The sequence below is a fragment of the Perkinsus marinus genome (assembly GCF_000006405.1).
Source record: "Perkinsus marinus ATCC 50983 genomic scaffold scf_1104296976606, whole genome shotgun sequence".
Lineage (NCBI taxonomy): Eukaryota > Perkinsozoa > Perkinsida > Perkinsidae > Perkinsus > Perkinsus marinus.
Window position 1 is genome coordinate 216,454 of NW_003200415.1, and position 14,299 is coordinate 230,752.

At 48.0% G+C, this 14,299-nt stretch overlaps 3 protein-coding genes across 3 annotated transcripts; all 3 read right to left on the minus strand.

Moving 5' to 3' along the window:
* Positions 1 to 1,891: 1,891 nt before the first annotated feature.
* Pmar_PMAR029178 (conserved hypothetical protein) lies at positions 1,892 to 2,509 on the minus strand (the record flags this gene model as incomplete). Its single annotated transcript, XM_002764692.1, has 3 exons — positions 1,892 to 1,995; positions 2,043 to 2,170; positions 2,217 to 2,509. 3 exons carry the CDS (start codon positions 2,507 to 2,509, stop codon positions 1,892 to 1,894), a joined length of 525 nt encoding a protein of 174 aa, XP_002764738.1.
* A 316-nt stretch (positions 2,510 to 2,825) lies between these two features.
* Positions 2,826 to 3,810, minus strand: Pmar_PMAR029179 (hypothetical protein; the record flags this gene model as incomplete). Its single annotated transcript, XM_002764693.1, has 7 exons — positions 2,826 to 2,876; positions 2,925 to 3,057; positions 3,100 to 3,233; positions 3,298 to 3,367; positions 3,413 to 3,483; positions 3,534 to 3,686; positions 3,760 to 3,810. The coding sequence occupies 7 exons, from the start codon at positions 3,808 to 3,810 to the stop codon at positions 2,826 to 2,828; spliced, it is 663 nt and encodes a 220-aa protein (XP_002764739.1).
* Positions 3,811 to 7,027: 3,217 nt separating this feature from the next.
* Pmar_PMAR029180 (hypothetical protein) lies at positions 7,028 to 7,837 on the minus strand (the record flags this gene model as incomplete). Its single annotated transcript, XM_002764694.1, has 1 exon — positions 7,028 to 7,837. One exon carries the CDS (start codon positions 7,835 to 7,837, stop codon positions 7,028 to 7,030), a length of 810 nt encoding a protein of 269 aa, XP_002764740.1.
* Positions 7,838 to 14,299: the final 6,462 nt, after the last annotated feature.

Genomic DNA, 14,299 nt, shown 5'->3' on the forward strand with positions numbered 1-14,299 from the left:
AAAGAGACTCTCGCGATGCTGCTGGAACACCTGCATGGGAACACATCAGCAGGACGTAGGTGGCGACTATTCGAATGAGGTACACGACTATCTTCATTTAGCATATGCTGCGTTGTTGTTCCTGTCGACGCTCTTGCCATGCCTATTGTTGTGACCCTCCACGTGACGTACGGTTGGTCCGAAGATACATCAACGGAGAACAGTGGCGTTGCCTTGAATGCAGTGTGAGGCTTCTCGAGGTTATGGACGCTGTTGTGGCGTATCTCCTTCGATAAACTGGCCTCGCTGTCGCGATTACGGATTCCTGGTTCTGGCTCAGGTATGTGCTGTGTGTCATGTATCGGGCGATAGTACTAGCACCCTGCTGAGGTGTGCTGACTGCGATAGATGCTTCCACCTCGAATGTGGGCACCACAGTGGGCTCGTCGGAATCGATGCCGATGGGATTATCGATGATGTGAGACCCTTCTTGAGTGTGTTCACGTGCAATTAATTCGAAAGGTTCAAGTCATGTTGATTATTTCCTAGTAAGAAATTCTTCTACCTTTGAAGGTACGTAGCTCGCACAAACGATGGGTTTGTTCGGAGTGTCAGCAGTGCTCAAGCTGTCTTTCTCCGCTCAATGAGGGGAGTAGAGTGACTGCCAATGGACGTATATGTTTTAAGTGCTACGATGATCATTCTTCGAACGTGTCCGAGGTCACAACATGGGATTCACGGAGAAGACCGGGCCTCATTCGAATCCGCAGGAATTGCGATCCCGTGTAGCGCCTCATTGTGCCGGCAATTTCCATTCTTTGGCAAAGAATCTTTTCGCCTCAACTCGGAATCAGGCATGAACTGAGAGCTCGACTGAGAATGTTGCTCCCCAGCGATCACTCCGTAGTTTGTCGATATTGTCCGCTGTATTAGTCTCGGTATCAACGACTTCCTCTTAATACGTAAAGTGACGATTCACTTTCATGCTTTGTTGCCTCTTCTGGATAGTACAATTGTGACATTCTTGAATTGAACTCTTCCGTCTGATTTCGAGTTTTGAGTTCCTACGCCTCGATTGGTCAACGATGGTGGGCCCACGTGGTAGACGTGCGGAAACCATGTATTTGAGCAATAACCGCCAGACATTTCATCGACATTTTATTCGGCGAGGTCGGCTGGATGATGCTTGGTACATTCAGAGGGCTTAGCGTTCCGCGTGAAAGGAAGCAATTTGGATACAACTCTGGATCATGGATGCACGCTGATACACATTTTCTCCAAGTCTGGAGAGTCCTGCTCCCCCCACTCCACTTTGTTAGCTGGTGGTGTTGGCCGGAAGGTAGAGGGGATATTGAGAGGGTTCCAACCATAAGTCGCTTTGCTGAACCAAGCATGTGACGGAGACGAAGGCATGTCTCAATATCCGCCATCCTTCTAATAAGGGATGCTCAAGCTGGTGGTGAGAGCGCTAGACTATTGACCGAAAGATGACTGGGACTGCTGTGCTGCTTTCCGAAAGCTCCATCGAAGGGAGGGGATATGACTCTCCAACACATTCGTCGGTTGCGATAGTTGTTATGAAAGACAATTCACACTTGTCCGGATGCCACCGCGCACCTAGTAGATATCTAACACCGCTGGAGATGGGACGGCAGCATTAGTCGCAATGATGGATAATCCTGGTCACAACGAGATCAATGAAGGTCATATAACGTTAGGAACACAGCACTCAAAGTAACCTCAAGAAAACCTTCACCATACGAATCGTTGGCTCATGAGAAATACCCCATCAAAAACATCCTCGTCAACCAAATGTTATATATTTGTAGTGCAGGCTCGCGCCTTCTTCGTGTACGAGTAAATACCTGCGGGATGCGAGACAATCGAAACACCCTCACACTCGAAGACTCACTCAGTCTTCGACGTTTGCGGCTCGACGAATAATCTCGAGATCGTTCTGCATCCTCCAGTGACCAGAGGAGGCCGGCATGGTCCAGTCGTAGAAGGCAGCACAGTCTATCGTCAACACCTTGCCACGTATGCGAAGGAAAGGATACTCCTACCTTCGCTCTTGCATCTAGACCTGAGCAGTTCCAAAGCATACCAGTCGCGGTCACGCTGACGGATGTAGTGGAAGAGCCCCACGAGAGGGATCACTGGCCAGACCACCACACGACACAAGGTGCCCAACCTGGAATAGACACTGCAGTACTGAAGGAGTACCATCCAGGTGACACCTGCTGATATTAGCGAAGCGTTGTCTCTCAAGATTGAAGGCGGTGTATGCAGAAGCGACCTCGAAAGCTCCCCGCCATACTCCGCCGATGCCTCCCTTGGGGAGAGGGACCCCACCCGGCATCGGAGGCCACTTGGCCACTTGCACAGGTCTGGTCTTGCCACTTGAGAGGACATCATAGGAAGCGGGAGGGGTATGAGTAGGGAGCTTAGGGTCGATGCCAGGTATCCCCTTGCCCGTAGCGAGGGTAGAAGCTTTCTCGGAGATGGAGGCTGGTGCCTTGCTGGTTGTCATTGGTGAGGAGCAAACCTGAGCCACTATAAAGAGAGCTACAAGATCACTTTTATCTTGCTCAACTCCTACGGAGCGAAGTGCTTCACGTTTTCGCAAAAAAGAGCACTGCGTAAATCGCAACAGCGTACGACCCGGGTTCGACCCCTGGTAGGGACAAGTGAAGCTGGAGAAATAAAACCTGTACTTCAACACCACACCGTTGATAGACTCCATTGATTGCTCAACTCGACGAAAACCGTCTAACATCATGAAATGGCCGAGTCGCATTCGACGCATGCGGCATGCCATGCTTCATACGAGACCTTCGTATCTGCACTCAGGAGCTAGCAGCGATCGCTGCCATGCGCTGAGTAAGCTGGTACCACTCCTGAAACAACCAATATTGGAGACAGGAGCATCAACATGCACCCGCTACGGTATCATCCTCTCCGCTGGTGGTATCGTCACGGACTTCATCAACGTCCTCATCAACCGAGGGAAGCTGACCTCCTCCACGGCCGCGCAGCTGAGCATTCTCGAGCTCGAGAGCTTTGACCCTCATGGTCAACCTGAACACAATATACTCGAGCAAGCGAATCATTATGCCGCACTCAGCGATTCGCTCATCCATTTCCGAGCAGTGCCGACTCGCCTGTAAACTCTGCAGCTTCCAGTGTTCCCTCTCACGTCTCGACTGGTCCAGGGCTGTTCGAACACGCGCTAGAGTCCCTCGAAGATCCAGTGCCTGGCACTATGCTGCGAACGCAACTTTTCACTCGCCATTTTACTTCTTGCTGCCAACGAATCACTTGATCAGCCCCTTCGTCACGAAGAGCCTTCAACGCCGAGATCTCTTCTTGCAATTCCTGAACGATTCTCCTGAAAGTTGTGCAATCCCAAAACTCCCCGGGACGAGGAACTCACTCGAGCCTGTCGTTATCGCTACGTACGTGACTAGCAGCCGCCTTTAATTCCTTCTTATCAGCGTTCAGAGACTGACACGTGAGCGAGTGAACAACGTGCGGGACGGTGCGAATCTGCTTACTTCCACTAGAGCTCGCAACTTGACAATATTGTCCTCCTTTTCCCGCCGCTCCTCCTTCAATGCAGCCACATAGTGGGCACTCCGCCGTAGGCAATCCTTCTTGTGTTCAGCCTCACATCGGAGTGCATCGAGACGGCTGCGGAAAGAGGCGTTCTGAAACCAGTCAGTGTGCCGTTTAACAGACACTGACGCGATGATTGCAACGTCGGGACCAAAGTGTGATCACCTCAGCCGCCAGGTCGGTGTTGATACGCTTAAGCTTTTCTATTGTCGCCATTTGATTAGAGAATCGTTGCGCAGTCTTATCTTCTACTTCTCGTGATGAGCATTTCCTCTCATGCGAGCTCACAGCCGATATCTTCGTTGGTTCAGAGCTCCCGCAAGAGGTGATCTGGTAAGGAAGCTTTCAAGGCTGCCGATCAGTATCCGACTCTCACTTTCTCTCGAGCATGGAGTTCATGGAGCGATAGCTCGAGTTGGCGGTATCGATTCTTTAGTACAGCCAGCTCCCTATCGAATGATCGATTGAAGGTTAGGAACAGAGACTCGAACCCCTCTCCCCTAACTGTTCGGCTGCCTTCCGCCTTCGGTCTGCCCCAGCCACCCTCTTCACGAGAGCGTCTCCCATATCCCGCAATCGCTCACACTCTCTCTTACTCGCCATGTGAAGTGAACGATAATGCCTGGCCCCGAGATCGGCTACCTAAGTCCGTTGCTACAGTAACTGCGGAACCGTGCACTCTGTCACTCACTGATGAGCGATCCTCAAAGGGTTCATTCGGCATGCAGAGGATACTCAGGAACGAGAGAACTGAATACTGTCCCAATCACCAAGAACACAACAAAGATTACACAACAACAAACGGAGGTCCTTTGCTTACCAGCGACCTGAACACAGAAATTCCATAGACTCTGCCAGCGTCACGCTGGAGCTGGGTAAGATGCTGTACTTCAAACCGGCGGCCCGGAAACCGGGGCTTGCGTTTGGCAATAGAGGACTGTTAGAAGGTTGAGATTGACTGCAGTGAAACAACTACCCGAATATCGACCTCGCAGTGCACTGAACGTTCCCTATCAAAGTTACCACTTTATTGGGTACATACGCTCCATATACATTCGAGGTTCTCAGCCCAGCCTGGGTTGTACTCGTCCAAGCCGCCCTTCGTATTATCTGATCTTCGAACTCCGGCGAGAATGCCCCGATCAGCCTCTCCGAGATGTCCTCTACTAGATGAGTCAGTCTGAACGGCGACCAGATCAGAACGCCGCGGAGACCACCACTCAGTAGTCGCCGACATGAGTGATAGGGTCGCGACTCGTTAATTTCACTGGGTGAATGGAGGTGAATGTACGAAGCGGATTGATCAGTGCATATACGAAGGCACATCAAAACTGTACTCCGAACTACTAACGGGCAAGAGATGCTCGAGAGGCGGCCGTATTGGATGAAAATCGCCATGAAGGTTAATAGGTTCGACTAACTGGAGGGAAGCAGGGAAGAACTCTACTATAATGCTCACTCCTCTGACATGCGAACTTACTCCGGCAAATGCATGACCATGCGAGTCGCATGGAGCATGGCATGTCGTTTTGTTTTCATCGAGTTGAGTAGTCGATGAAGTCCGACCCATTAATGCGACAAGATATCCGGCGCGGTCTATGATAAGAAGCAAGAATGTACAAGTTTTTCTTCGCTTTCACGGGTTGTCACAGATATTGCGCCAAGATCTACCCCATTAAATTTCTATCTTGGCGCACGAAATTGTAACGGGTTCGAGTAGATGTAGCGGAAGGGTGTGATGTGATAGTAAAGCCCACGGACTGGATAACACAAGTACGGATGAGCTTGTAGAGCCTCTACAGTAGAGGTAGCTGAGGTACGGAACCTTAGGGCAGTGACTCAAGAGGAGAGGGAAGGGAAACGTGCCGTCCAGCGTCTGGGCGAACTACCATCACCATTAGCTATAGATCTCAGGAAGCACGCAAGCACGTTGATGTGCGCAGGATCCAATAACAAACTAGCCCGCCTGGCGAAAGTGAAGCCTGTGATGGTGGTGTAGAGGCTGGGAAGGTGTAGATAGTTCTGGACGGCTAACGTAAAGCTCTTCATCAGCAAGATCAGTGAGGTTGTGACATAGGTCGCAGTATTCTTCAGACGCATTCCTTTGTGTCATTCAAATGACCAAAGCGATACACATATTCTATGAGTAACATCATGGCGATCGCGCCAAGAAATCGTCCGTGAAGCAATTACCGTTTCGGAGGCTCATGATCGCCATGAACTTAACCCAAAACTACAGACTATTTTCTGACCTATTCGCTTCACCTATCCATTGTTGTGTGATGACCAATGGATCGCCAGACTTGATCATTGACGTTTTGATGAAGCGAACGGAGTCGTTGTGCGAGTGGTGATCCAAATATATACGGCTCATCGTCAAAATCTCTATCATCGGAATTTTCCCTTGGGAGAGTGGATACCGCATGCAAAGTCATAAAACGGCACATTCTAACATTGTGGGTCTAAGGGAACTTCGTGTTGAGCGTAAGAATTTATGATTCGCTCATCTGTGACGCACGAAAGATCTACATATAGTACTAACGTATTTAATAGGAGTTGTTTCACGTTTTTGAATTGGTATGTTCGTTGGAATTTCGGAATGATTGTGACCAGCTGATGAAAATTGAGAAAAAATGCATTCTTCCAGAACAAGTGAAGTCATTAGAAATTCATGCAAAACATCAAGTTGACTTGGAAACGCTGTAGCTGACTTTCACACTTGAACGAGTCCGACATTATTTACTCTTGGATCACTACTTGTCACATTACTTGTTCCCAAACCGATCGGGACGAGGATCTGCACTGACTCGCATATCAATTGCATACTAGCCGATATGCGGCGGGTTTTGAACCCGAGTGGATACGCATATCATTGTACAGATGCGAACACAAGCAATGTCATGGGAAGGAGCGAGTACCTACCCAAGCATGCTCCACAGAGTATTCCGGATAACAACCGACTAGCTGGAGGGGTATGGAGTATCACAATGGTATACCCATTGCGTATCGCTGAGTATATGTATATTATATGCGATAGACTCGTTTGGGAGATCTAGCTCGTCATGAGAGTTGGCCACGCCAATCCGAGATAGATTGAGAACCGTATGACATCATTCCCACGACTGTTACAGCGTTTGATCTCCATATACTCAGCCACGGGCTGAACACAACCCCATTGTATCGGAAAGAGAAAAATGTGAACAAAGATGAAGATAAAAATAAATTGTAAAAAATAAAAAGATGAAAAACGTCTGAGAAGAAGGCTGGAGTCGAGTCGCATTGGCTTAGATATAATAAGAAGTGTTTCCTATCGAATCAGCTCAATAGAAAGTCCATGGCTTACGGAGCGTTTACGCTCCAACACGATCTGAGCATTGATCAGAGGCAGAAACATCGGAAGCCTCCATTGGAGGACCATGACATATCATAAAACCTAATGGCATTGGTCGGCGATACAATAACCAACGGCTAGCTCGAAGACACCCACAAAGCCGAGAACCAGACCTTGGCCGAAGTGCTCATCAGTTGCAACATACCCGCAAAACTCTTCTAGATCCTTATTTCCATAGTCTCCACATGCACACTCCACCTGGCGGACGGCGAACTCCAGCATCTTATTCGAGACCTTTTCGAAACAATCCCTGTCGCTGTGGAAAGGTTGATATGGGCAATACTCGAATCTGGTGAAGTCAACGAGTCGTCCGGGGACGATGGGATTGAAGAAAGAGTTGTAGGCGTCATGGGTCGGACACTGCTTAGTGCCGATGCATGCAGTGGTGGCGAGTTGAAGAGCACGGGAGCGCATGAAGATGTAACCGTTCAAGAACTGGTCGAGCGAGGCGATTCCCTTCTTGAGGTGATCACAGAACTCGTCGGTGGGTGAGAAGTGATCTCTCCCAGGTGACCTGGGGCCTGGGTCAGGTCCAGATCTCCGGCAAATCTCAGTGATCTGCTGGATGAAATACGCGTTGATGGCCGTACTGTGAATGGTTTTGCATTTAGAACAGAACCGGTAGCGACCCCTTCCACTTGCAAGATCTCCGTCTCCGAGAACCTCATCCAGCTCACGACTATTGGGGTTAGGCGGTGGAGGAGCCTCCATCAGGGCTTTGTCTATGAACTTGTGGACATCCGGATTACCAAGGAGGGCCGTGAAGTTTGCAACTAGATCGTCAGCGGAAGGATCAGCCTGGGTGCTCAGGACACCGGCGATGGTTGCGAAGATATTCAGCAGACGAGTCATAGATGGTAGGGGTGAATATACTGAAGACGAGGACAAGCCAGTGGAAAGTTGGAGAGAAGCTCTCGATCGGGTCTGATGGAGGCTTACTCGCACGAATAACAAACAAAGTCGGGCTGCTTCGCGCGATGAGCAGCGTCACGTCACTCCTGAAGGAAGAGCGGGGCTCATGGAGACTGGTCTCGTGTGCGGTCGCAGCTAAATTAACGTAACGAAATGTACGGAGCTGCAGTTCCAATGGTGATAACTTATCAGTGATAAGACTCTCTCTCAGAATCCGCGGATGAGATGTTCCTTTGTCGAGATTCTCATGATCATGCGAGCGACGAGTCCGCTGTCATTTGTTAGAAATGTAGAGGAGAGTTGTAGAAAATGACGGACTGAAACTCAATTCTCAAAACGTGAGGCGTGACAAGAGTGGGTGGCGCAACATTGGTGGCGCAACATTGGTGGCGCAACATTATGACGATGTATTCACCTACAATGAGACAACAACTGAGATATTATTCACAGAAATTTTCAAAGAGCATCAGCACTATCAGTTCGTTGGTGGTATCGCATGCACTTCCTGCTTTGAGCTCCCTCCACGGCGCTGATTCCCACTATAATACTCGCGTTCTCATGACTTGTCTACATTCATGATTATCAGCTCCCCCAACGGATGAATTGTTCCTTGCGAATTGAAACTCCCAATCCGGGAGAAAAGCTACTTGGAGCGCGGATCGCCACGAACGGTCAATGGCTTGTAGATGTCTTCTACTCAACGATTCCTGTTGATGAGACTCTGCCATCGAGCCAACGGACTGCTAAGGAACGTTGCGTGGCAGGGCTAATCCAAGCAGTCATTGTTAAATCAAGCAAGTCCTGTAATATCAAGCAGACCTTGTTATCTCAAGCTCGCTATAGCGCATGGGGGATATACCAAGAATGGGAAAGGGCTTCGCGAGCGAAGCGAGCGAAGAGGAAAATCAAAGCGCAAAGATGTTCTACGTTTCCCAGCAATATGACCCTTCTCATATCACTCCAAGTAAAGCACTTTTGGAGAATCGGAAAGAGTTAACTAAGTAACTCAATGTTCTGGGTGCGAACTAATGGTTATTGAATATAGGACGTTGGGGATGTTGGGATCTGGAAAACGTACCCACATCCCCAGGCGAGCCAAGATGTGAGGGGATTGTACTCGCAGTGGCGCGCTGATATTAGTTATGATGGTGCTACCACCAATTATCGATCAGTCATCTAAGTTCGTTCTACACAATATTATATTATTGATATGTGATACGCATATTACGTGATTCTCGTCCGAAACTTCTGCGAGAGCTTCGGTTCGGAAGTTCCAGACACCAATCCAAGTGGTAGCGACTTGCTACTAGCAAGAATCGTCGTTGTTTTTTTCTTTGTAAGGTAAAGGGTCCAGCTTGGCTTCTTGACACAGGGTGCATGTTTTTATTACAGAATGAAACGTGCACGCAGTGATGTTCGATGTGTTATGGTCATTGAGGCATGATGTCTCAGCCTGAGACTCTCAGGTATCTATCGGCTGTTCAATGACGAGCAGTGTCACCCAACATACGGAAAGCACTCAAACAGTTCGGTTGCTAGTCTTGCCAGTCGATAAGTAACAATGACAAGGCGGGTCACACTGGCTGCCAAGGAGAAGCCATTCGAGGGAGAGTCGAACTCGCGTCATATTTTTCATTCTAGTGAAAACCTAATCGATGAGCGGGGCGCGCGCAATTTCACCGCCAGATTGTTCATCAGTTGCAGACATGCGGCGGAGATGTAGACCTCGGAGTAGGAAGCGAGTGTGCCAAGGGCTTTCCCTAGTATTACTGGGTGTCAGCTTTGAGCACATCGACGGCTTACCGAGAGTTTGCTCTCCCCATTTTTTCACTGCTGGAGGTGAACCTCGGAGTAGGAAGCGAGTGTGCCAAGGGCTTTCCCTAGTATTACTGGGTGTCAGCTTTGAGCACATCGACGGCTTACCGAGAGTTTGCTCTCCCCATTTTTTCACTGCTGGAGGTGTCGCTGACGGAAGTAGATCTCCAAGTAGCAAGCGAGTGTGCCAACGGTGCTCCTTTGACGGTCGGGTGTCGAACTTGAGCTCACCGCAGGCTTAGCAAGAGGTACTTAGCGAGGAGTTTAGGTAGACCAATATGAAGTCTCACCATTTTTCGCTCAACATGTTTCATGTATGTGGTACAAGTACTGTTACGTTGTGTTTCCGAATCCGCTAATATTTTTGTTACGTGAGCCTGGTGTCCGAATCATCGAGCTTCTCCGATTTGATGGGCAACAAGAGAGGAGGGCGTCGCAAGCGCATGAATGCTCGGCAGGTAGGGAAAGCCACTGTACTAAAATCGTGATCTTTATCACAATCATAGAAAGAAGAACATGAGGCTACCAGAGCGGAGTTGCAGAGACTTCAGGGAGAAATCTCTCGGTTGTAATGGGAACACCATGAGGCTTAGGTGACTGGGGGACATGCTCTCATGAGTACGCAGTGGAAGTGCTTAGGGGCACGCAGGACCCGTAAGTTTGCCACTTTATGCCTGTCTAACATTTGCCGTTCACATCATATATATTCCAGAGAATCGGGGACTCCCCACTGTCCGTAGAGGCCGCCCAACAAGGCGACGGGTCGGTGCTCTAGGTCGGTATCATTTCGCTGCTTCGGCGTCGCGTGCAGGTGACATGAGGATAACGCAACTCGTATTGTTAATGACCGTCATGCAGTTCCTGTCTCTGTTCACCGGGACCAGATAAGACAGGAGACTTATGCAGGCGACAGTGATGGCATAGACTCGGAATCTAGCATTGGAGAGAGACGTAAACACATCATGTCTTAATGGTTCCATATCAATTGAATGTGGACTCCCTATGGGAAAGATAGGAGTGATTATGTCAACAAGATTGTTTCTCAGACTTTTCTATCTTGTCGTGCATGCCAGGCATGGTGAACTTTTGCAGGGGATTGCCGGCCATGTGGGGCATAAGATGCTCTGTTTTTAGGACGCGTGCTCGATAGCATCCCTCGAAGGTAGTTCCCACTGGAGTAGTAGAACTGCAACTGCCTCGGTCAACGATGGGGAATCTCTACTACAAGGTAGCAATTCGTCAGGAGAATCGGGATGTTACGAGCTCGGCGCAGTATAAAATACGATTGTTGTTAGCAGTGCTTACACACCATAGGTTGATGACTCAGGCCTCCCAAATGATATAGACGATGGTGACTGGCAAGAAGAATGACAGACGACGAAGCAAACAGTGATGAAGCAAGCTCGGTGAGCGCAAGCTGCTCGTCGATGCAATTCCGGAATGAATCTATTCCGAGCGTCGCTTGGCAGAATGAAGGGAACATAAGTCCTCGTTCATCCGAAGAGCAAAGTAAGGAGTACAGGAGGAATCATCTGTAGAATGAGTATTCTCTACACCTCAAGGAAGCTCTCAGGTTTAATCTGGCCAGTGGCTGATCACTGGTGATTTGTATGAATTGGACTTCAGTCTGCAGCTTGTGACCTGGGTATTAGTGTACCTCTCAATACGGTGATAACGGATATTAATACTTCTTCATGTCAACTGCCATTCCTAAGAGAACATCCCGTTGCGAAATGAATGTAAAAAATGTTTCATGATATATGCGGATACTGTTCAGCTCCGAGTTGATTGAGGGATATACCTGGTGTTGCTGCTTTGAAGGACAGAGCACGAATGTGCCTTGATTGTGCTCCATTTGACAACGAAAACATAAAGTTGACGCAGTATGTAACAGATTTTATATTACCGGCGAAGCAAGTTACAATAGTTACTTGTAATCCCAAGCACACCGCGCTGCTTGGAATAACAAGCTGTGCATGGCTCTCGCAATCCCTGCTTGCAATAACCTCTTCTGCTTGTAATAAACCAATTTCGCCGAATAGAAACTGGATTTGAACTCCACACTGATCTATGATCTTAGATCATGAACCCAACACGCGAAGAAGCGCAAGATTCGGATTTCTACGACCAAATGAATGGTAATAGAGACCGTGTGACATAATCTTCTCACAGAGACACAGAGTGGTGGTGCCAGAATTCGCTGGAACGGTGTAATACAATCCGGCAATCGCAACTTTTTGCTAATGTTGCGGGTTTGCCAAATGCTATAATTCCTGGCAGTCTCACTTTTTTGCTCATTTGTATGTGCTGCTTTTTCAGTTACAAAGTAGCAACCACATTTACACCCTAGCAATTTCTGGTATAGGTTTTAGCAACCAAATGTTGAAAGTAGCAAATTCGAAAGTGTTTTCCAGCAAGTCGCTCTTTTTTGCTCTTTTTTTGCTGCATTGTATATTCCCCCGGAATGTTTTACACCCTGGCACTTTTGCCCAAATGTGCTTCGCCCGCACATTTTCGTTATTCTGGCAAGTTGTGCTCATTTGCTGTTTAATATGTTTCGCGTTGTAATAATATAATCTGGCACCTTTCAAGGTTTGCTCTTGTGTGATGTTCCTGCATGAAATATACAAATTGGCAGTGGCCGGTATGTGACAATGCTGCGCTACTTTCATGTTTTGGCTATTTGCTCTCTTGTAACTTACGCCCTGCGGGAATATATACTAGCGTTTTGCTCACTCGCTCAAACTGCGTCTCTGTTGGGGTTATTAGCAAACTTATCATTTTGCATTATTCGTACGAGCAATATACAATCGAGCAAACATAGTTATGGGATAGCGTTTCTCGTTCGATTACGGTATTACGCCTTATATCTTACGCTCCAGAACATGTTCATGCCCTGTGCACTTACTAAGTATCTTATCTATCAAAGGTGTCACACTTTGTGTCTCACTTCAAGTGAGTCACTTAGTATCGGGTCAAAGCGTGATAGCACTCTAGTGAGATATATCATTCACTCCGAAGACAGCGCGAGTGATGATCAATGCTGAATACCAAACACATGATTGCTCTTGCATGTCGTGATTGAATCAGATGAGATAACAGTTAAAGTGAGTCCCATCTTCGAGTATCCTCCCTCTTTTAGCATCGTATCAGTTGTGTCTCATGGTTTGGTACGATTGTACGAATTGACGACTCAACAATACCCAGAAGTTAAACCCTAAAGTAGGCATTACGTAAGTATTACGGGCAACTTTGACATTCTACACGAGAAACATTCACTCATGGGCAGTGGCACTCATCGGAGCGTCTTCGTGGAGCTATTGTTATGGACTTCGCAGAGGTGCCGAAGGATTGTACAGGGGAAACGCAACACGGACTAAATTACTGATTATGAACTCTACAGCCCTCCGCACACAATATTCACTCCCGGGCACCACTAGAGGGCCTTCATAGAGATACTATTAAGGGCTACAAGAGAAGCATATTGAGAAACGTCCAAATTTTTCTCTACCAATCACCGAGACAGCTACTTGTAGCAACTACAACAGCTGGGCACCACTGACTCAGTGGCACCGAGGAGCCTACCTTACTGCGAGTGCGTACATGGTCGCCAGTCTCCAATGATGGGAGAAACTACTCCGATTCCTCACGCTCGTCCTCTTTCGACCGCTTCTGCTGCAATTCTTTTGCCGCGTGGCTCTCATACTCCTCCACCAATAAAATAGCATTGTTGTTAGGCGAGTACTTTCGCATTATCTCCTCACATCTGGTACCTCGGGAGAACTTGTTCAGCACCGGGTAGATGCGGAGTGCTAACTTAGCACTGCTAAGCCAGCCTGCCTCTTTCCTCGATAGTCTCGTTCGCGAGGGGCATCTTTCTGCAATGACCAGTATTTGCTCAGACTATAGGCCATGTAAGGATCAGGATGCGTGTATGAAAGTCACGACATCTCGCATGGGCACCACTGGGGTGCCTGCAATACAGCACTGCACTGCAGATGAGTGATCCGTGTTGATCCAAATAAGTGATCTCGGATCACTCAGTACGAGTGATTCCGCCCAATACGAACTACCATCTAAACACAAATCCGCTCCCTCGTCCTTCTGTGACCATGTGCGGATTGCAATGATGTGGAAAATATGAAAATCCAACGAACCCTTAACGAATCTAAGTCTTTACTAACGACCTACTACCACTTACAATAGTCCATCCATCATCCTCCCAGTGCTGCAACTATACTTATCTATATCGACAGAACCAAAGAACTTTGCGAAATAGTCACCACTCAGAGACTTCGGAACTATAATGCAATGCTCAACACAATCACCAACAACCCACCAAGGTTCGACTCTCGCGTGCGAAATTTCAATTTCTTCTTCCGATTATAAAACAGCAAAAATTTGCTCCATTGCGGGGTTGCCCATTCGTAAAGCGGCAAATTGCTCCTCTGAAAAGTAGCAATTTGCTCAATAGCAGAAGGGGCAATTTATTGGTTTGCCCCTTTTTTGAGCAATATTGCTCAATTTTGTTACATAGTAGCACTTCACATAGCAGCAACTTTTGTATATTGTAGCAAATTTCTGAAA